The 20,711-nt window shown below is 43.5% G+C and overlaps 2 protein-coding genes and 1 long non-coding RNA gene across 7 annotated transcripts; 2 read left to right on the top strand and 1 right to left on the bottom strand.

Annotated features, from left to right (window-relative positions):
- Window positions 1-6,507: 6,507 nt before the first annotated feature.
- Window positions 6,508-7,357, top strand: LOC133887481 (abscisic stress-ripening protein 5-like). The gene is made up of 2 exons (XM_062327450.1): window positions 6,508-6,770; window positions 6,868-7,357. The coding sequence occupies exons 1-2, from the start codon at window positions 6,576-6,578 to the stop codon at window positions 7,054-7,056; spliced, it is 384 nt and encodes a 127-aa protein (XP_062183434.1). The 5' UTR covers window positions 6,508-6,575; the 3' UTR covers window positions 7,057-7,357.
- Window positions 7,358-10,629: 3,272 nt separating this feature from the next.
- LOC133887355 (abscisic stress-ripening protein 5-like) lies at window positions 10,630-11,499 on the top strand. Its single transcript, XM_062327286.1, has 2 exons — window positions 10,630-10,908; window positions 11,006-11,499. Exons 1-2 carry the CDS (start codon window positions 10,690-10,692, stop codon window positions 11,192-11,194), a joined length of 408 nt encoding a protein of 135 aa, XP_062183270.1. The 5' UTR covers window positions 10,630-10,689; the 3' UTR covers window positions 11,195-11,499.
- A 5,374-nt stretch (window positions 11,500-16,873) lies between these two features.
- On the bottom strand, window positions 16,874-20,183 carry LOC133886096 (uncharacterized). Of its 5 annotated transcripts, XR_009903334.1 has the most exons (9): window positions 19,737-20,183; window positions 18,717-19,649; window positions 18,566-18,637; window positions 17,808-17,879; window positions 17,643-17,716; window positions 17,466-17,557; window positions 17,346-17,383; window positions 17,161-17,266; window positions 16,874-17,083 (listed from the first exon to the last, which is right to left on the bottom strand). It is a non-coding gene; the product is annotated as an uncharacterized LOC133886096 (long non-coding RNA). The 5 variants fall into 5 exon arrangements; XR_009903333.1 differs by having other exon boundaries at window positions 17,346-17,557; XR_009903335.1 differs by having other exon boundaries at window positions 17,161-17,557; window positions 18,717-19,225; window positions 19,322-19,649.
- Between the last annotated feature and the right edge of the window lie 528 nt (window positions 20,184-20,711).

The raw sequence follows: 20,711 nt of genomic DNA, 5'->3' as shown, positions 1-20,711 counted from the left end.
CTATAAATGTCGAGGAGAAGTCTAAAGCAGGCTATGGTGGGGGAAAGACGCCCGCTCAAGCTAATCTTGTCGAGCACAAGAACCAGTCTGGAAGAAACATGAAGAAAGAGAAGACCAAGCCTGGGTTTTCGGGACCGAAGGCTAATGCAATGAAGAAGAAGAAGAAGCCCGAGATTGTCTGCTACGTCTGCGGTGGGTTGGATCACAAAGCCAACAGATGCCGCAACCGTAAGGGCAAGGGGCCGACACCTGACCAGCAGAAGGCAGCCAAAGCCCAAGTGCATGTGGTTGTTGCTACGGTCGATAACATCGGCAAAGGCGACACAACTAGTGGGTATGTACTTGAGGCCTTTATAGCAAATTCACTAGTAAGTTGGTGGGTTGATACAGGTGCTACAAGGCATATTTGTACTGATCAGACATGTTTTACTTCTCTCCAGGGCGCAGACGGTGGATCCGTACTGATGGGGAACGGGGTATCGGCAGCAGTGCGCGGAGTAGGACAAGTGAGCCTGAAGCTGACTTCTGGCAAGACTCTTGTCCTGAAGGACGTACTATTTGTGCCTGCCATGACCCGCAATCTACTCAGTGGATCGATGCTGTGCCGGCAAGGAATAAAATTAGTTTTCGAGTCAAATAAAGTAGTGATGACCAGGTGTGGGTCGTTTGTAGGGAAAGGCTATGATTGCGGAGGCATTTTCCACATCTCTACTCTTGATAGCTCTACAAACATTTTCTATTCTTCATTTTTGAATAAGAACATTGATATTTGGCATTCTCGCTTGTGTCATGTTAATAATGAAGCAATTGTGCGATTGAGCAAGATGGATCTTATTCCTTCATATAAGTTTGATAAGAGCCATAAGTGTGAAGTGTGTGTGCAAGCAAAGCAGCCCCGTAAACCGTTTCATACGGTCGAGGGGAGAAGCACATCGCCACTTGAGCTGGTCCATTCAGATCTTTGTGAGATGAATGGAATATTAACTAAGGGTGGCAAGAGATACTTCTTCACTCTCATAGATGATTCCACTAGGTTCTGCTATATCTATTTGTTGAGAACAAAGGATGAAGCACTAGAATACTTTAAGATCTATAAGGCCGAGGTGGAAAACCAGCTGGGGAAGACAATAAAAAGATTGAGGTCTGACAGAGGTGGGGAATATATTCCCAGGGATTTCTCCGAATTCTGTGAAGAAAGTGGCATAATCCATGAATTTACGCCACCATATGCACCACAGGCCAACGGAGTAGCCGAAAAAAGAATCGAACAATTTGTGACTTGGTTAACACCTTGTTAGAAAGTTCTGGTATGGCTAACTCATGGTGGGGTGAGGCTGTTCTCACAGTTAACTATGTCCTGAACAGGGTCGCTCCTCGGAATCGCGAGGTAACCCCTTATGAAGGATGGAAGGGGAGGAAACCAAATCTGTCTTTTCTTCGCACATGGGGCTGTTTAGCTAAAGTACATGTTCCCCTGCCAAAGAAAAGGAAATTAGGACCAAAGACTGTCGACTGTGTCTTCTTAGGGTATGCACACGAGAGCACAACCTATAGATTTCTAATGGTCCAGTCTGAGGTCTCAGACATTGCCGTTAACTCGATAATGGAGTCTCGGGATGCGACATTCTTTGAGCACATCTTTCCTATGCGAGTGAAGGATACTGTTTCCCATGATCTTTTAGTTGATGAACATGTTCCTCAGAGCGTTGATGACACGGTTCCTGATCTGGAACTTAGGAGGAGCAAGAGGCAAAGAACTGGAAAATCATTAGGAGATGATTTTGTCACCTATGTCGTGGATGATGAACCACGAAACCTTTCAAAGACATACGCTTCTCCAAAAGCAGAGTACTGGAAGGAAGTAGTCTGTAGTGAGATGGATTCGATCGTCACTAATGGGACCTGGGAGTTAGCAGACCTCCCAATTGGTTGCAAGCCAGTCGGCTGCAAATGGATCTTCAAGAGAAAGCGCAGACCCAATGGTACTATAGAAAAGTACAAGGCCCGATTGGTGGCTAAGGGTTTTGCGCAAAAGGAAGGAGAAGACTATTTCGATACTTATTCTCCTGTGGCCAGATTACCCACTATCCGTGTGCTCTTAGCACTGGCAGCCTCGCATAATATCCTTGTGCATCAGATGGATGTCAAGACCGCTTTCCTCAATGGAGAGCTGGATGAGGAGATTTATATGCAGCAGTCAGATGGATTTGTGGTAACAGGACAGGAGCGTAAAGTCTGTAGACTAATCAAATCCCTATATGGTCTCAAACAGGCCCCTAAGCAATGGCATGAAAAGTTTGACACTACACTGACTTCGGTCGGCTTCTATGTTAATGAAGCCGATAAGTGTGTGTACTATCGCTATGGTGGGGGTCGAGGTGTTATTCTATGTTTATACGTGGATGACATATTGCTGTTTGGTACAGATCTGGAAATGATTAACCAGACCAAGTCTTTTCTATCTCAGAACTTCGATATGAAGGACCTGGGAGAAGCCGATGTAACTCTAAATATCAAGCTCTTAAAGGGCGAGAATGGGATAACACTCAGTCAATCCCATTATGTGGACAAGGTGCTTACACGTTTTGGTATGTTAGACTATAAGCCTGTAGCCACGCCCTATGATCCAAATGCTAAGCTGAAGAAAAATGTAGGCCATAGAAAAGACCAGTTAAAGTATTCACAGGTGATAGGTTCCCTCATGTACTTGGCCAGTGCAACTAGGCCTGACATCTCATATGCAGTATGCAGGTTGAGTCATTATACGTCCAATCCAGGAGATGATCATTGGATAGCACTGGAGAGGATTCTCAAGTATCTAAAGGGGACAAAGAATCTTGCGATTCACTATTCTGGCCATCCTGCAGTCATAGAGGAATTTAGTGATTCCAACTGGATCAGTGACTCGGATGATATGAAGGCTATGAGTGGATATGTTTTCACTCTAGCAGGCGGAGCAGTGTCCTGGAGGTCATCTAAGCAGACCATCCTTACTCGTTCCACGATGGAGGCTGAGCTAGTGGCGCTAGACTCAGTAGCCGTAGAGGCAGAATGGATTAGAGAACTCCTTTCTGACCTGCTGATATTGGATAAACCAATTCCGGCTGTTCTCACCTATTGCGATAACCAAACCATTCTGGTTAAGGTGAAGAGTAGGAAGGACAATATAAAGTCTTCGAAGCATATAAAATGGCAACTCAAGTCGCTAAGGCATGCACTAGAGACGGGTATAATCGTTGTGGATTATATTCAGTCTGAAAGGAACCTTGCGGACCCTTTCACAAAAGGAATGGCTAAAACAGTCATTCAAGCGGCGTCAAGAGGAATGGGATTATTACCCTCTGATAAGGTTCACACCGGTAGTAACCTATCCTAGCAGATCGGAGATCCCGTGAACTAGGCTTTAGGAAAACAAGTTGTGTGGATACAAGAGCAAATCGATCCCATTTGCTGCTATGCTCTTTTGTAGGAGAGGTTGAGCTGCTAGCTCTTAATGAATTCAGTGCCGAATGGCAATAGATATCGTCCTACAAGACATCTAGGAGAATTCACCTATGTGAGTGTGATTGTGTGGTCGCAATCACAGAGAAGCCGGGTACTTCTCTGAGTGGCACTCATGAATCAAAGGTACTAGGATATGACCATAACGTCCAAACCGAGAGCTAAAGGCTTAGCAGCCTAGTACAGGGTGTTGTATGGATGGAAACTCTTACACCAAGATAGAGGATCAAGGTGTAGTCCTCCTCTGTCTGTTCGAGTTAAAATCTATATGACTAGGTACTGTGTTCAAACCCGAAAGGTACACTTTACTCAATTCCTGTATTTAAAATCACGCACTGCCAACATTAAAATTTTGGTGGGGACTGTTGTAAATTATGGAAATTTCAATGTGTTATGCTTTGGGTCGATCTTTGGGCTGCCAGGACCGGGCCTCTGCTCTGTTTTCGGCCCAGGCCCAAGATGGGCACCATATATTTGGCTTCTAGGGTTGGGAAAGGAAAGTGTTTCTTCCCTGGCTGTAGCGTTCGATGCTTTCCTGGGTGCTGGCAGCGGCAACGGCTTCAGGCCGAACCTCCCGGGTGCTTCCTCGGGCGGTTACTCCTCTGGGCGGCATGGCCGGCTGCAGCAGCATCGGGAGTCGTCGGATCGTTGGATGGCCGCGGGAATCTCGCTGGGAAGCTAGCGCCGGTTCTCTGTGATGGGGATAAGGCCCCTATTTCTTCCCCTCTCCCTCTGTGTGTGAAAAGCATGAGATTTGACTGTTTTCCTCTCCCCTGTGATTTCTCTCTGAGGTGCATCGGGAGCTAGAGCTCGAGGCTTTCTCATGCTGTCTCTGGTGTTCTACTCTAGAGGAAGGGTTGTTGGTGGTCGGAGCTACAGTATCGAGGCTCGCCCGTATTGCGATGGCAGTACAGTAGAGGGCTTTGTATCTCCGATCTCCTCTCACCGCCAGCAATGGAGGGTGATAGGTTTTCTGGGTCAGCGGCTTGCTAGCCGTGCCTAGCCACTCTTCATTTTGATTTTGGTCGATTTTTCGCTGTGAGTATTCTCCCTCTCCCTCTGGACGACACATGCTCTGTGATGATCTTGTGATTTTAGGTTGGGCTATTAGATGAATACAATAGCTATGGACTTGTGATCTGGACAGAAAGCTGTTGTTCCTGTTTTAGGTTCGGCATTGCATTTTGGGCATAATTCTGTTATTGCTTTTGCACAGAATAGTAGCTGCAGGCTTGTGTGCACGTGTTGTTGAATGTTGGCTGTAGCCAACTGCGCATGTGTTGCTGATTATTGGCCGTAGCACTGTCAGTTCTTTTGAAGGTGCTCTGATCAGCTCAGTACTGAGTTGTTTTGGCCATAACATACTTCAGTAGATCTCATATTTTGTATGACTTGGTTAGTTCTGTTATGGCTAGATGAATTCAGTTAAAGGATTTCATTTCTGTCCACTGTCCAGAACATACACTTAATTTTTGTCCAAGTTCTATTTGCTAGTTGAGATCTCACTAATAACCCAATCTCTGATAAAATCAAAAAAACAATTAGGGGGCAAGACAGCTAAATCTTAGGGCCAATTGTTACATAAATATGAGAGCAATAAATCTTCTTTCATATTTATACTGTCATTATTTTGGAGCTCTTACTCATATGCTTTATTCTGGAATTCGGCTATTGAAGATTCACCTGTTAGACATGTTTACTACTGTTAGTATTCATTCTCTCAGTTGCTTATTTATGTGTATAGATAGGTCGAATCTTTATTCTTGTATTTATGTATGTGGAATAAGATATATGCTCGTTTTATGGCAATTCATTCAACAGAATATTATAAAGCAATTTTTGTTTGTTTGCTACCTCGATCAATGTTAACCAGGGGAGATGAAAATATTATCCAAGTGGCACATATATTTCCAAGTTTAGCGGCCAAAATAAGAATTTCGGATGTGCAATAAGAAAAAAGTTGTACATGATACAAGTACAGTCGGCTAGCTGCTAGCTCGTGCCACGTGTATCTATACTCTTATATAATCTACCAGTTATAATTAATTCGGACGATCTCTACCATCCATTCAAATTGATAAAATGGTCACCATACAAAGTTAGATATCGTTTCTCTTTTCAAAAATACATTTAATCTTACATCATTTGTCTTTAATACCTAGATATCAAATATTTATTTTTTATACATTCTAAAAATTTATTTAATTCTTTATTATTTGTCTTTCATACCTTCTCAAATTACTATATACTAAATTGATTTTACGTGTGTAACACATGTACAGTTACTAATATCTAATCATGTGAGACTTCGATCGAGAGAATCACATATTTTTTATTGTGTGCAGCCCTACGCATTTTCTAGTATCTCACGAAACGGAAAAAGCAAAATCTATGGCTTAGAGGCTAAGTCGTTCAACATCGCGATCAGCACTCCAATCAAGCTTTTTTTAGGGAACACTGAATCAAGCTATTTTCTGTCACTCATATATATTATTATTTTCTTTATCAGACCCGGTCCCTTTTTTCCGAACTCCAATGGACGGCGATTACTTCAATTCTAGGCAATCATATTTTTTTTTGTCAAAAAGATAGAGATGGCGTCGTTACTTCGTGACCACATGGGTGTCTACAGGCACGGGCTAGGGTGCAAAAAACCCATTCTGAAAAGAAAATGAAAAAAAAATCGAGTAGAAGATTTTGTTTAGGAATGTGGTTTCCAAAATATAGATTTTACCAATGACTTATTCCATTTTACTGCATCTGAAAGACTAGTAAAATTAAGAGGCTACAAATTAAAGTACTCCTTGAGACAAAGTTAAACGTATGTATAATTTTCGCTACCAAATATTTAGAAATACACACGTAATTTGGGTACGCCTGTGCTGCCTTGCATATTCGTCGACGCGCAGCTGCTGGGAGGCGTGTGGACGTAGCCTGTCAGCCAGTGGTACTCTGCATTCCCGTAGACCAACACGGACACCAGCCAAGCCTATAAAACCTCCACCAGTAGGAAGACACCAGCCAAGCCAAGTGTACTATAGTTTTTAAGCTACCGGACCAACTAGGCAGCAGCCATGTCGGAGGAGAAGCACCACCACTTGTTCCACCGCAAGAAGGACGACGAGGACAAGGCCACCGGCGGCGAGTACTCGGAGACCGTGGCCACCGGCGAGAACGAGTACGAGAGGTACAAGAAAGAGGAGAAGCACGACAAGCGCAAGGAGCACCTCGGCGCGACGGGCGCCGTGGGCGCCGGCGCTTTCGCACTCGTACGTATACCGCGACGTATCTTTAGCAAGCCATGCATGCCAAGCAATTCACTGTTCCATTAATTTCTGAATCGTATCGATCCTTTTTTGCATGCAGTACGAGAAGCACGAGGCGAAGAAGGATTCGGAGCACGCGCACAGGCACAAGATCACGGAGGAGATCGCCGCCACGGCGGCCGTCGGCGCCGGCGGCTACGCCTTCCACGAGCACCACGAGAAGAAGAAGGACCACAAGGACGCCAAGGAGGCCAGCGGCGAGAAGAAGCACCACCATCTCTTCGGCTGATCGATCGACGAGCACGCACGCACCCTTCGGCTTGTAGTTTCTGTGCATCTACCGTGTTTGACGAGTCATAATAATAAGTCCCTTTCGGACCTCGCTTGTGTGAGGCCGAGAGGTGGGCCCGTGCGTCGAGCTGTCGTACCTGTCCGTGGTTGATTTTGTCTGGATGTGTGTGGTTGCGTTGAATAAGTGGAAGCGTCGTGTTGCTCCCGGTGATGTATTTTTTTATTTTATAATGGAAGCTTTATAATAGAATCACGTAAGATTTTACCTATACATCCCGAGTGATGTATGGGTGGTTGAATGTTTTGAGCCTTTTGGGTTTTTGGGTGCAACCTTAACTTTATCAACAACATAAGAATCTAATTTTTGTTGGTGTGGTAGCTTTACGTTGAACTATTTAGCTATATTGTAATGATATTGTCTTTGATATGTTGAGCTATTTAGTTATGTCATAATGATATTGTCTTCGATAAAAAAAAAACAACAATCACTTCTTCTTTGTAGGTATTTTTCAGAGGAACGTGGCTTCGGTATTGGAGTTCGCTACAGAAAGAGGAGGAAAGGGTATATGTGCACAAGGTGTGCCAAAGATTGGAGATAGTTGTATTGCAAGTCTTCATCAAGAATGTGTGGCGATTTAATTTCAGAATATGTGCTGGATGATGTTTCCGTCCTTATACACTTTGAATACTTATTTGCTTAATCGATCATACATGTGTCATGCAACTCGATTGTAATAATGAACCAGATTGTGTTTTTATAGTGTAGAGGTTGAAATTTTGTTTTCCATTATTAAAAAACTAGTGGAACTTTGCCATATTCGTGTCAGTGTGATTATCATTTCCTGTTCTTAACTTGCTCTGTCCTCTGGAAAATTCGACACTATGCAATTTGCTCTCTTAGCTGCGTTCAAATTTCCCATTGTGTTCGGCCTCCTAAATATTAGGGGCCCCAGATCTTACTTAACCATTAACTAGCACTAATTAATTATAATGATACTAGCAACTACACATGTGTTTCACATATGTGAAATCAATTAAGGAGAAACTCAGCTGTGAAGGTATGGAATGCAAATAATTTGCGTCTAGGTATGGAAGACAAATAATGGAATTGATCATGTGAGTAACGGTGAGGTTAATCTCTTGATTCGTGGGCAGGGAGATTGAAAATATTTTTGGAAGGGGGAACATGGTTGAATTTTGCACGGTGGCCGTTTGATCAACTCGGATGGACGGTGAAGATCGTTCAAATTTATTACAATTCGTGCATTTTATAGAAGTATAGATTAGGTAAATTTGACACTATGCAAATTTTCTTCATGTAAGAACTAGTCCATCTCTCTGAAAGTTAACTCCTCACCTCCTAATTCTCCTCCTCCCATGTAACCTGTGGTTTCTGCATATATAATAATCCATTTTGATGGAAATTGATCTGATCTCCCTCCTCACTACTACTCGCTCCATTCAATAATGTTTTGATGTATTTTATTTCGAAAAAATCAAACTTTATAAGTTTTGATCGACAATTAGTTAAATTATATGCATGTTAGTATACGAATTTGTTTTAATAAATTTTTATTTTAAAGTACTTTTAATATGATGTTGATTTTATAGTAATTAACAATATATTATAAAAAAATTAATGGTCAAAGTTTACTTTTAATGATTTTTTTTTAAAACAAAATTTGTCTTACGTTGTTGAACTAACAGATGGAGTTATCTCATTGAAAGTTAGCTCCTCACTACTCTCTTTCCCACAATCCTTTGCGTGGCAGCAGATCCATCATCTCCATTTTGATTTATCCATTGCAACCTGAATTGCGCCCAAAAAAGAGAAAAAAAAATGCATCGCTGCTGAACCGGGACGGCAGGAACCCAGCGGCCAGCGCTAAAAAACATCGATGCCCGGTACTTAAGATCGCGCGAGAGAGATCGATGAGTGCAGCAGAAATGGCTCGTAGCATGGGCTCTCTGTTGACGCTGGCCTCGCCACTGCTCTTGCTGTTCCTGTCGTCGTCGTGCACCGTGCGCTCGGCTGTCGGCTCGCGGCGAGGGCAGGCTGACAGACGGCTTCACCGCCGTGGAGCTCGCCGAGGCGCAGTTCAAGGTGCAGAAGACCTACGACGTGCCGCTGGCCGAGCGATACGAGCTCGTCGACGGCGTGCGACGGATGTGGGTCTACGCCACCTGTTAGAAAGCCGCATACGTTTATTTTGTATAGCCGGAAGTCACGGCGATGTCACAGTCTAGATTGTTTACAATATCTGCCGTTATTACGTGTAACAGCCGGCTGCATGTTTGATCAAGATAGAGATAAAGCTAGGACTCTATCTGTACATGTGTGTGCTGGACTCAAACATCTATCTCTTACACATATTCGAGAAGCTTTATCTCTAACATTCTCCTTTAATCATAGCTTGTCTAAATTAATATTGTTCTTGAATGCTTCCAAACTTCGTTTAGTAGAGAGATAGATGACACTAATGATGTCACACCATAACCGAGCTATTTTATGACATTTAACACCTAATTCAGCAAGTACGGTTTGTACCCACATGATTTCTGCAGTAACTTACTTCCTTGCACTCCAGGATACAAGATTTATACCAAAAAATACAGCAAAACCTCCAATGGAATGTCTATTATTAGAACAACTAGCCCAATCTATATCAGAGAAAACATTGATAAGCATCAATGGTGACTGACTGATTCGTAATCCTAATCCCAATGTGAACTTTAAATATTTTAAAATTCTTTTGACTGTTGTCCAATGCTGAGTAGTTCGAGCATGGAGATACTGACAAACTTTATTAGCAGAAAAAGAAATACCTAATCGTGTCAGAGTTAAGTACTGTAAAGCCAGGCCCGGCTCTGATATTTCGGTGGCCCGAGGCGAGATTAAAAATAGGTCCTTATTATTAAATATAAATCGTCCAGATCTAATTTTTTCAATTTGTTTTTGAGCCGATATACACAGTATGCATATATATATGGAGTCTTTAGATTTTGGGGGCCCGGGGCGGTCGCACCGCTCGACCCACTCTGGACTGGCCCTGTGTAAAGCACCAATAATACTTCTATATTGTGTTGCATCTTCAAGTCCTATAGTCTGTCCTATAGTCTAGGCAATTATATATTTTTTGTCAAAAAGATAGAGATGGCGTCGTTACTTCGTGACCACATGGGTGTCTACAGGCAGGGGCTCGGGTGAAAAAAAAACCCATTCTGAAAAGAAAATGAAAAAAAATCGAGTATAAGATTTTGTTTAGGAATGTGGTTTCCAAAATATAGATTTTACCAATGACTTATTCCATTTTACTGCATCTGAAAGACTAGTAAAATTAAGAGGCTACAAAAGTACTCGTTGAGACAAAGTTAAACGTATGTATAATTTTCGCTACCAAATATTTAGAAATACACACGTAATTTGGGTACGCCTGTGCTGCCTTGCATATTCGTCGACGCGCAGCTGCTGGAAGGCGTGTGGACGTAGCCTGTCAGCCAGTGGTACTCTGCATTCCCGTAGACCAACACGGACACCAGCCAAGCCTATAAAACCTCCACCAGTAGGAAGACACCAGCCAAGCCAAGTGTACTATAGTTTTTAAGCTACCGGACCAACTAGACAGCAGCCATGTCGGAGGAGAAGCACCACCACTTGTTCCACCGCAAGAAGGACGACGAGGACAAGGCCACCGGCGGCGAGTACGGCGGGTACTCGGAGACCGTGGCCACCGAGGCGGTGACCACCGGCGAGAACGAGTACGAGAGGTACAAGAAAGAGGAGAAGCACGACAAGCGCAAGGAGCACCTCGGCGAGACGGGCGCCGTGGGCGCCGGCGCTTTCGCACTCGTACGTATACCGCGACGTATCTTTAGCAAACCATGCATGCCAAGCAATTCACTGTTCGATTAATTTCTGAATCATATCGATCCTTTTTTGCATGCAGTACGAGAAGCACGAGGCGAAGAAGGACCCGGAGCACGCGCACAGGCACAAGATCACGGAGGAGATCGCCGCCACGGGGGCCGTCGGCGCCGGCGGCTACGCCTTCCACGAGCACCACGAGAAGAAGAAGGACCACAAGGACGCCGACGAGGCCAGCGGCGAGAAGAAGCACCACCACCTCTTCGGCTGATCGATCGACGAGCACGCACGCACCCGGCTTGTAGTTTGTGTGCATGCATCTACCGTGTTTGACGAGTCGTAATAATTAGTCCCTTTCGGACCTCGCTTGTTTGAGGCCGAGAGGTGGGGCCGTGCGTCGAGCTGTCGTACCTGTCCGTGGTTGATTTTCTCTGGATGTGTGTGGTTGCGTCGAATAAGTGGGAGCGTCGTGTTGCTCCCGGTGATGTATTTTTATTTTATTTTATAATGGAAGCTTTATAATAGAATCACGTAAGATTTTACCTATACATTCCGAGTGATGTATGGGTGGTTGAATGGTTTGAGCCTTTTGGGTTTTTGGGGTGCAATCTTAACTTTATCAACAACATAAGAATCTAATTTTTGTTGGTGTGACAACTTTATGTTGTGCTATTTAGTTATGTGGTAATGATATTGTCTTTGATTAAAAAAACCACAATCACTTCTTCTTTGGAGGTATTTTTCAGAAGAACGTATTGGCTTCGGTATTGGAGTTTGCTACAAAAAGAGAAGGAAAGGGTATTTGTGCACACAAGGCGTGACAAAAATTGAATATAGTTGTATTGCAAGTCTTCGTCAAGAATGTGTGATGATTTAATTTCAGAATATGTGCTGGATGATGTTTTCGTCCTTATACAGTTTGAATACTTATTTGCTTAATCGATCATACATGTGCCATGCAACTTGATTGTAATAATAGACCAGATTGTGTGTATTGTATAGTGCAGAGGCTGAAAACTTGTTTTCCATTATTAAAAAACTAGTGAAACTTTGCCATATTCGAGTCAGTGTGATTATCATTTCCTGTTCTTAACTTGCTCTGTCCTAATGCAGAGCAAAGTGATGGAAAATTCGACAGTATATAATCGAGCTACTTTATGACATTGAACACCTAATTCAGCAAGTACGGTTTGTACCCACATGATTTCTGCAGTAGCATTGGCCAAAGACTTATATTCTACCTCTGTTCTTGATCGTGACACAATTGCTTGCTTCCTTGAACTCCAGGATACACAAGATTTATACTAAGAAATACAGCAAAACCTTCAGTGAAACGTCTATTATTAGAACAACCAGCCCAATCTGCATCAGAAAAAATACTGATAAGCATAAATGGTGACTGACTGATTCGTAATCCTAATCCCAATGTGAACTTTAAATATCTTAAAATTCTTTTGACTGTTATCCAGTGCTGAGTAGTTCAAGCATGGAGATACTGACAAACTTTATTAACAGAAAAAGAAATACATGATCATGTTAGAGTTAAGTACTGTAAGGCATCGACAATACTTCTATATTGTGTTGCATCTTCAAGTCCCAAAGTCTATCCAACATAAGAAAATAGTTTTTCTGTAGTGGAGAGTGATGTAGCTATATGTTTACAGTTTATCATACTTACACGCTTTAATAAGTCTGTAGCATACTTCTCTTGAGCTGTAGCATACCATATCTCTATTTGAAACAGAATTCTAATAATAGCAGTTTTAATAACAGAACTGAAAGTGTCCTCGTAGTTAATATGATATCTCTATTTGAAACATTTTACAAGAAAGAAAGAAATATTATTAATTGTAAATGGCTTTACAAAATAAAGCGTAAGGTCGATGGCATCATTGATAGGTACTAAATAATGTTTTATTTTCAATGAAAGTTATATATTCAGTATTCATAGTATTTTTCATAGTAGATTTTGAGACTCTCCGGTAGACGTAAACAAGTCGTACATGATCGTTCCATCGGTGTACTGTTTCGGTTTGCGAACGCCAATGCGAAGCCTAGTACTGTATTTGGGCGATATCGTACCTCCTCGATTTCAGTGCCATCAGACGACGCAGTTCCTGTTGAAATTGGCTCTGTGAGCTCCGTACGCCGCGTGTCAACCTGCGCAGGGCTTTCGGGTGTGTGCACAGAACTTGTCGGGGGAGCAACCGAGGCCTCCCTGACCTGTCGCGTCTCAGAGCCGGTGGGGAGAGGCGACCCTCGCCTGCCGCGTGGCCTGCCGCGTGTCTGCACTGACGACTCCAGTAGAGGGCAGGGGAGGCATCAGTACAGCAGGAGGAGCCTCCCGCGCCTGCCGCGTGTGTGCGCTGAAGATTCCAGCAGACAGGGGTTGCGTCAGTACAGCAGGAGGAGCCGCCACGAAGTCAGCAGCTGTCACACCAACATTTGCCGCAGAGGGATTAGCTTCGAGTTCTGCGCTGCTGGACTATTGTAACTGGAGGCCGGGGTTATGCATGGACTAAGGTGATTCCTGCACCAAAATTTCTACAGAATCTTCCGAGGCATTAGGGCATCTCTAATGGGCATTTTTAATGTATAGAACCCGCTTGGGTCTTAAGGTGGGCCCCACGTGTACTGGTGACTTCTTGTGAAAAAACTACGAATGTATAGAGCTCAGGTAGTTATAGAACTGAACCCACGTTTCTATTAAAAAAATACAAAAGCCAACGAACCGTCCTTTATCAATCGCACCCCCCCGTGGGTGCGTTCAATGCTTTTTCCAATATTTTATTCCTTGGGGTCGGGCACAAGTATAGAGTCGAATCTTCTTTTCTTTTTTTTTTCTTTTCTAGAACCGACTTGCACAATGTATAGGACCTGGTCCTAAGTCCTTAGAACCAAGTTTGGGCTCCCATTGGAGACGCCCTTAGTAGAATTAGTAGGCATATGGCATATTAATCAATAGACTAGCTTTGGACACACCCCCAGGAATAGGATATGAAGGTAAGAGAAGGATTTCAGACCTAAGACGAGAACCGGCATTTGGATTTAATTGAGAGAATGGGAAAATGCCTTCATCAAAAATTACATCACCAGAAATATATATACACGTCCTGTGGCGACATGCAAGCACTTGAAGCCTTTGTGAAGACTGCTATATCCAATAAAAACACACTATTTGGACCTAAATTGAAGCTTGCGTGAATTGTGACGAAGATTTGACCAACAAACAAATTCAAAAACACGAAGAGAAGAGTAATCGGGTGATTGATGAAACAACTTCTCTAAAGATGCGGAATTTTGGATAAATTTACTAGGTGTGCAATTAATTAAATAGGTGGTTATAATAAAGACTTCATCTCAGAATTTAAGAGGTATAAAAGCATGAGCAAGCAGGGAGAGACCAACTTCTACTATCTGACGATGTTTACGCTCAGCCGAACCATTCTGTTGATAGGAGTGTGGATAAGAAACAAGATGAGTAATGCCCACCTTTTGAAAACCAATATGTCTGCATGGCAATTATCTTGCGACTAAATAACCTCTCAACAAGGTTTTGGAAATCATAGAATTTCTTAAACACTTTCAACTTGTGTCTAAGAAAATATATCCAAGTAAATTTGCTATAGTCATCGACAAAACTAACATAATACTCTTTCTTTCGGACGAATCTAGAGCAGGACCCCATACATTAGAAAAGACAGGTTCTAAAGGAATTGAAGAAACACTCGATGATCTAGGATACGGTAACTGATGACTCTTAGCCTGTTGACATACATCACAGACTAACTCCTCACTAACTTCACTAGAACATGGGAGATTATTTTTACTAATGACTTGATGAATAACCTAAAACAACGGATGAGCTAGACGACCATGCTACCTTGTTGATGAGGGCTTGACCAAACCTAGGATTTGCTTCCATGGTTCGGCTGTGGGGGTAGACTGAGGGTACAGACCACCTTTACATGTGCCTCGAAGTAGAATTCTTTGTCTCAGGCACATGAAGAACATTATTTAGATAAAGATTGCGTCTAGGGGTGTGAACAACATCATGTCCAATGTGATTAATATTCATACATGCACCACTCACAATCTTGATATGATCTTTGCCAATGTATTTGTCATGAACAATCAATTTATCAAGCTCGCTGGTGATATGATATGTAGTATATGTGTCTGTGTACCAGTTGGTGTCCACTCCATATGAGTTTGTAGCAGCAACAACACTTCTTTCATCTAGAACAAAGTCAGGATCAAAGCGATTTCAATAAGTAGCTTTTGTGTGCCCGTTTTTATAACAAAGTTGACACTTGGGTCGTCGCGGATTGTTGTTGTCACAATTGGGATTACCAGACCAAGGATTGTGGGAATAATTACCACAACCTCAGCCATGGTCGCAGCCTCGTCTACCGTGACCACAAGAGTTGAAGTTTCCATGACCACCACGTGAAGCAGCATTTATAGATGACTGCGATTGTGAACCACCCTGCAATAGATCCATTCATGTTTCAAAGCTTAGTAACTAAGCATACGATTCATTTACCATAATCGGTTCCACTCGTGCAACTATAGCTGATTCGATTGGATTGAAGTTGATGTTGAGGATGTACGAAATCATCTCTTCATCATCTAATGGCCTTCCTATGTTCGCCATCTCATCTCCTAGCACCCTCATCTTGCCGACATACTCGGCAACAGACATGTTGCCCTTCTTTGTCGTGACCAAAGCTATGCAGGTATTGACTGACCTCAGCACATGTTTGTGAGGAGAACATATCCTCAATTGCCTTCCACACTTGCGTAGATGTCATCATAGCAACAAACTGCGTAGGCACTTCTTGAGAGAAAGATGACAGCAGATAGCCGAGGACTTGTTGGTCACGTGCTATCCACTGAGCATAAGCCAAGTTCGGCCCTTTGGTTGGCTTGTCTCCAACGATGATCTCGATCTCCCTGTGCGGGGCTTCTTCTGTTCCATCAAGGAACCCTTCCAGTAGGGCACCGCGAACTGCAGGGAGAACCTGCGCACACCAAAGCTGATGATTGTGTTTTGCCAGCTTTTCAGTGACCGGGTTACCATGCATCGCCGGGATAACCAGGGTAGCACTGGTGAAAGGAATCGTTGTACTGCCAGCGCCAGCGAGGGACGAAGAGGCTTCAGTTGGCGGAGCGACACGACGATGGTGAGGGGATCCGACGGAGGTTCAGCGGCGGCACAAGAGCTCTCGGGTGGAGGAAAAGTGATGGGAAGAGGGGGCTTAGGTGCGGTGGAGTGCGAAGAAGCTCGGGGAGGGGTCGATCACGACTTAAATAGAGGGGAGAGGAGGTGGCGACGTGGGCGTGGCATGGAGATCGTGCAGTGGCGGTTGCAAATGACGGTTGCGACGACGGGGATGACAGGCGGACCCGACGCATCAGCAAGAGAAAGAGAGGGAGATCACACACAGAGAGAGAAACGGGCGTCACACTAGGTATTGCTGCCTAAAGAATGGATTAAGGAGTGATCCTATATTGTACCAAGTGGTACGCTAGCAACTTGGAGTCTTAGTGATTCGCTGACACTGTGAGCATTGGTGGCTCATGCTTGTTGACCTTCTGACTTGATATGAAACGGCGGCAAGACTCTTGTACGGGGACGCAAAGACCCTTGCCTTGGTAGCTCAAGCTCCGAAGTGAAGACGGCGATAAGTAATCGGAAGAGAGGCTTGTGGTGAGACTTTGTCTTGGTGGTTTGATGGCTCAACCTACTTGAGGTCTTGCCTTGGTGGCTTGGTGGCTCAAGAGTCGTGACTGGAAGAATCTTGGCGACTGAGAGCATATCCTTAATGAAATTCCAACGTGAACTAGAGATAAAATTTATACCATCGATACCAGCTTATTTACGTTTCCCCATTTACATGATTAACTATAGGCTGCAAAAAAATTTAATAGTAAAGTAGACACAATAGATAAAACTAGAGCATATTTAGATAAAAATTGATATAGATTTATCTTACAAATTTTTTAAAATTATTTAGTTTTAATTATCCTAATTCACCCCCACCGGGAAATTACCGTTCCCTTCAACCTCTATCAGAATGCCCAGTGCAGAAGATGCTGCTGCCCAAACAAATGTATCTGGTGATTGGCTCATTCTACCAACCAATGTAGCAAACACCTTGATACAAAAGAATGTTAATAACTTGCCATCAAGCATATAGACTAACTAAACTACCGAACATCCAGAGTGGATACCTGGGAGAAATAAGGAGCGATGAAGCGTTGGTCATCCAAAAAAGGATAGCATGCAACTCACCAAACAAACTGCGTTTGCTCTGACCGGCCAAGGTGCATCAAATGCCTAAAACAAGAAAAACAGTGTTGGGTTTTGCTTTACTAGTCTCTCAACTCTCATTGTACGATTAAAAAGAAAAGTATACCTGGATAGCAGATTCTAGGTACGTAGTAGCTATCAACTCTGGCAGGAGACAGTCGACAAAGTTGGTTTTTGCTTCACTAGTCTCTCAACTCTCATTGTACGACTAAAAAGAAAAGTATACCTGGATAGCAGATTCTAGGTAGCTGTCAAACTCTGGCAGGAGACGGTCGACAAAGTTGTCTTGTTAAGTCCCTAAAGTCCTTGTCATCGGAACTGAGGGAAAATCATACTAGAAATGTCACTGTCAAATAAAAATGTCAAATCTGAAAAGAAATAGGTCAAAAGGCTCAACACAAACCGGCAATCGGAAGTAAAATATTGCTTGCTGAGGAGCAAAGGCAAACCATCTACTTCCATCAAAGGGGCTAGGAGCTGGAATGTGTTATGTTTTGACAAAATAATGAATATCAACATATGCAAGCTGAAGCAAATCTGTTGCAAGGAAAATGGAGTGAATATATACACGACAGGCAAGGCGAACACTTAGGTCATCATCGTGAAGATGTAGGATCAAACGAGGAAGGGTGGCATGTATCTGCAAAAGGGGGCAAAGAACTTGATAGTTTGAGTAGCATAAGAAAACAAGAAACAGTAGAAGGGCACATGCTGCATGCGATTTCCCCAGTGCAACATGTAAAATGTTAAGTTTCCATTTACCATAGAGAATCACAACAGTCATCTTGCATTACCAAAAGCATTATTAAGAAATAGCTGCAAAATTCGTATATTAAGAAAATTACATCCACTTTGAACAGAGGAGACCAACCCAAACATTCAACTTCAGGTCTTACATTAACAAAGCACTTAGGCTGCATGTACCCATTATCGACTAGTACAGGAAAGCAGATAAAAATCTAAGACATCACTACTGCTGATGTATTAATTCCATAGTTTCTTTGTATACGCAGAGGGGCGAGCATCCCTGCCTCAGGAAGTGCGCTGGTCATTAACAATTTTGCCAGGACAGATCCGAGCAAGTGCAACTTGCTTGTTGGCTAGTTGCTAGTATGTGCGGACATTATGGTTGTTCCAAATTACATATGCACTCTAATTCCACATCATCTCACAGATCCCCGAACAGTCCAGTACCTTCTATTCCATGCACTTAGTCCAATTTCACATTATCCTTTCCATAACAAGCATTTTACAATGTGCAGATTGTCTTGCATCATGCAGTTTAAACCAGCAATACAAGTAAGTACGCTTGTTATGGATGGTTACCTGGAGATTCCGCAGCCTTATTAAGAGATTTATTAAGATGGGATCAACATCTTGTTCTGACAAATCAAGAACCTGGAACCAGTATCTGTTGTTCATTTATTCTATTAATATTGATTAAAAATGGAATTACATTATAGAAAAAAGAACTCACAGTTAACAAGCATTGGGCAGTAGTTAGTTGAACTGATTCATTGGGGTCTTCAAGTAATGCTAGTATTACTCCTAAGACTTGCTGGATGTATTTAAGCATATGGCTCTCAGGAATCTGAAGGAGATAACAAGGAATGTTAAGCATAAGGTTAGTAAAAAAACCCAAAAGGTCACAAATGGATCAATTAAATCATGATTCACTCAGCAATTAGACTATGTTAGTGTACAAATTATACAATTCAAGGAGAAAGGGAAATGCAGGATCTGATAAGTTGATAAAGCAACATAGATACGTGAATGATTATGGAAGAAGCAAAGTACGAATATCTTCAACTCTGTTAGTCAAACAATATAATCCAACCAATGTTACTCAAATAATAATAGTATCTAATGAAGAGAACAAATATCCATGCTGTACTTAGATATATTGATAGCCTGCACGAGTCCACGCAGACAGACTCCTGACGGTTGGTGAGTCATCACTGTTCCAGCAATGCAGGTTCTTTTTCACTGCACAACAAGGATGCTGCAAATGCTACTGGCGGGTCTGATGGTGTGGGGAATAAAAGTAAGCCATACTTGTGTTTTGCAATATCATGAACATACTTGTTATGCCAAGGATCTCCTGGTTGCCCAAATCCAACTCCTGAAATTAAATCTAAGAACCAAACATTTTGAACTCCTCGGCCCTAATCATCGCTTATCCACAATCCACAAAATCCCCACCATCCATCTCACTGAAACTGAACTCCATTGAACAGAGGAGGGTTTGCGGGATTAGTACACCACGACCCGATCAACCCGCTCTACAGATCGAAAGATCTCACCATCCGCACCCAGTTCACCCAACTATCTATCACCCAAGAAAGGTAGAATGCAAAAATAATAATAATCAAGCATTCATTACACGCATCACCACCATCACCGCATGCCCCTGAAAAATCGCAGAACAAAAAAAATTACAAGCTAACATGCCCCGACGCAAAAGTTGAAAGGCAAAGGCAGAAACATTTTGGCATACCAGACGACAAGAACTCCAACGATCAGCAGCAGCGGAAGTAGCCGGCCGATCTTGTCGATGGTTCCCTGGCCCCCGGCTATATAATATATATACCCGAGGAGGAGGCAACACGAAACAGAAGCGCGTGCTAGAGACGACCAGGGCCAGGAGGAGGAGCGCCACGAAAGGCGCGTCTCGCGGCGGCGGCCTGCGTGGGCGGCGGGCATGGCGCCGGAGCTAGGTCTTCGTCGACGGCGACGGCCTAGTGGGGGGCAGCAGAGGGAGATGGGGAGCGGACTCACATCATCGCCGGAGAGGGAGATGCGGAGGTGGAGGCGCCGCACCGGCTGCGGAGGCAATGACGGAGGTGGAGGCGACGGCCGTAGAGGTGGAGATGGCAGCGGCGGCGGTGGTCTCGCTCGCGAGCGTCACCGATGCCAGGACGACTCGAGCGGAGCAAGGCGGGTAGCGATGCCCCGACGTGTCAAAATGGGGCGCGTTTTCCCCGTGGAAAACGAGTGGGTCGGGCTGGAGACCACCGTGAAACGGGCTTCTAAATGGGCTTGTTTGTTGGCCCGTGGAAATTTTCTACGCAGGCTTCCTCTCTGGGGATAAGACCGGGAACTCCACGGGGTTGTGGGCTTCCAAACATAGCCTAAGCCTTCTTAGATCAAAGGGTTACCACACTATTTGATATCCGGCAAAATCATGGCACAAAGCAGGGGCGAAGCTTGGGTTGAAATGACCCTGGTGCCACTTCACTATATATCTAATAACATACACAAATGTATATAGTCGATATAAGCAGGTTACTAATAAAAAAATTTCACTCTGATGCACCACCCAAGGTATATGTAGCTTTGTCCCTGCACAAAGATGAAGTTATGGCACAAAATTATGGGAACAACTTGGTTTGCTTGCAGCCTAGTATCTTAGAATGCTGTTCTGTTTGTTGTGTGGTCAGAGCTTTGGCGCCGATCCGACCTCCGGCTTCAC

The sequence above is a fragment of the Phragmites australis genome, chromosome 12, assembly GCF_958298935.1.
Source record: "Phragmites australis chromosome 12, lpPhrAust1.1, whole genome shotgun sequence".
NCBI lineage: Eukaryota > Viridiplantae > Streptophyta > Magnoliopsida > Poales > Poaceae > Phragmites > Phragmites australis.
Note: the sequence above shows the minus strand (reverse complement) of the source record. Positions and strands in the feature narration are given on the sequence as shown.

Excerpts from the sequence above, each read along its gene's own strand:
- LOC133887355 (XM_062327286.1), top strand. The coding sequence starts at position 10,690 with ATGTCGGAGGAGAAGCACCACCACTTGTTCCACCGCAAGAAGGACGAC. Across the intron at positions 10,909-11,005 it reads GCGCCGGCGCTTTCGCACTC|TACGAGAAGCACGAGGCGAA; the intron begins GTACGTATACCG and ends TTTTGCATGCAG.
- LOC133887481 (XM_062327450.1), top strand. The coding sequence starts at position 6,576 with ATGTCGGAGGAGAAGCACCACCACTTGTTCCACCGCAAGAAGGACGAC. Across the intron at positions 6,771-6,867 it reads GCGCCGGCGCTTTCGCACTC|TACGAGAAGCACGAGGCGAA; the intron begins GTACGTATACCG and ends TTTTGCATGCAG.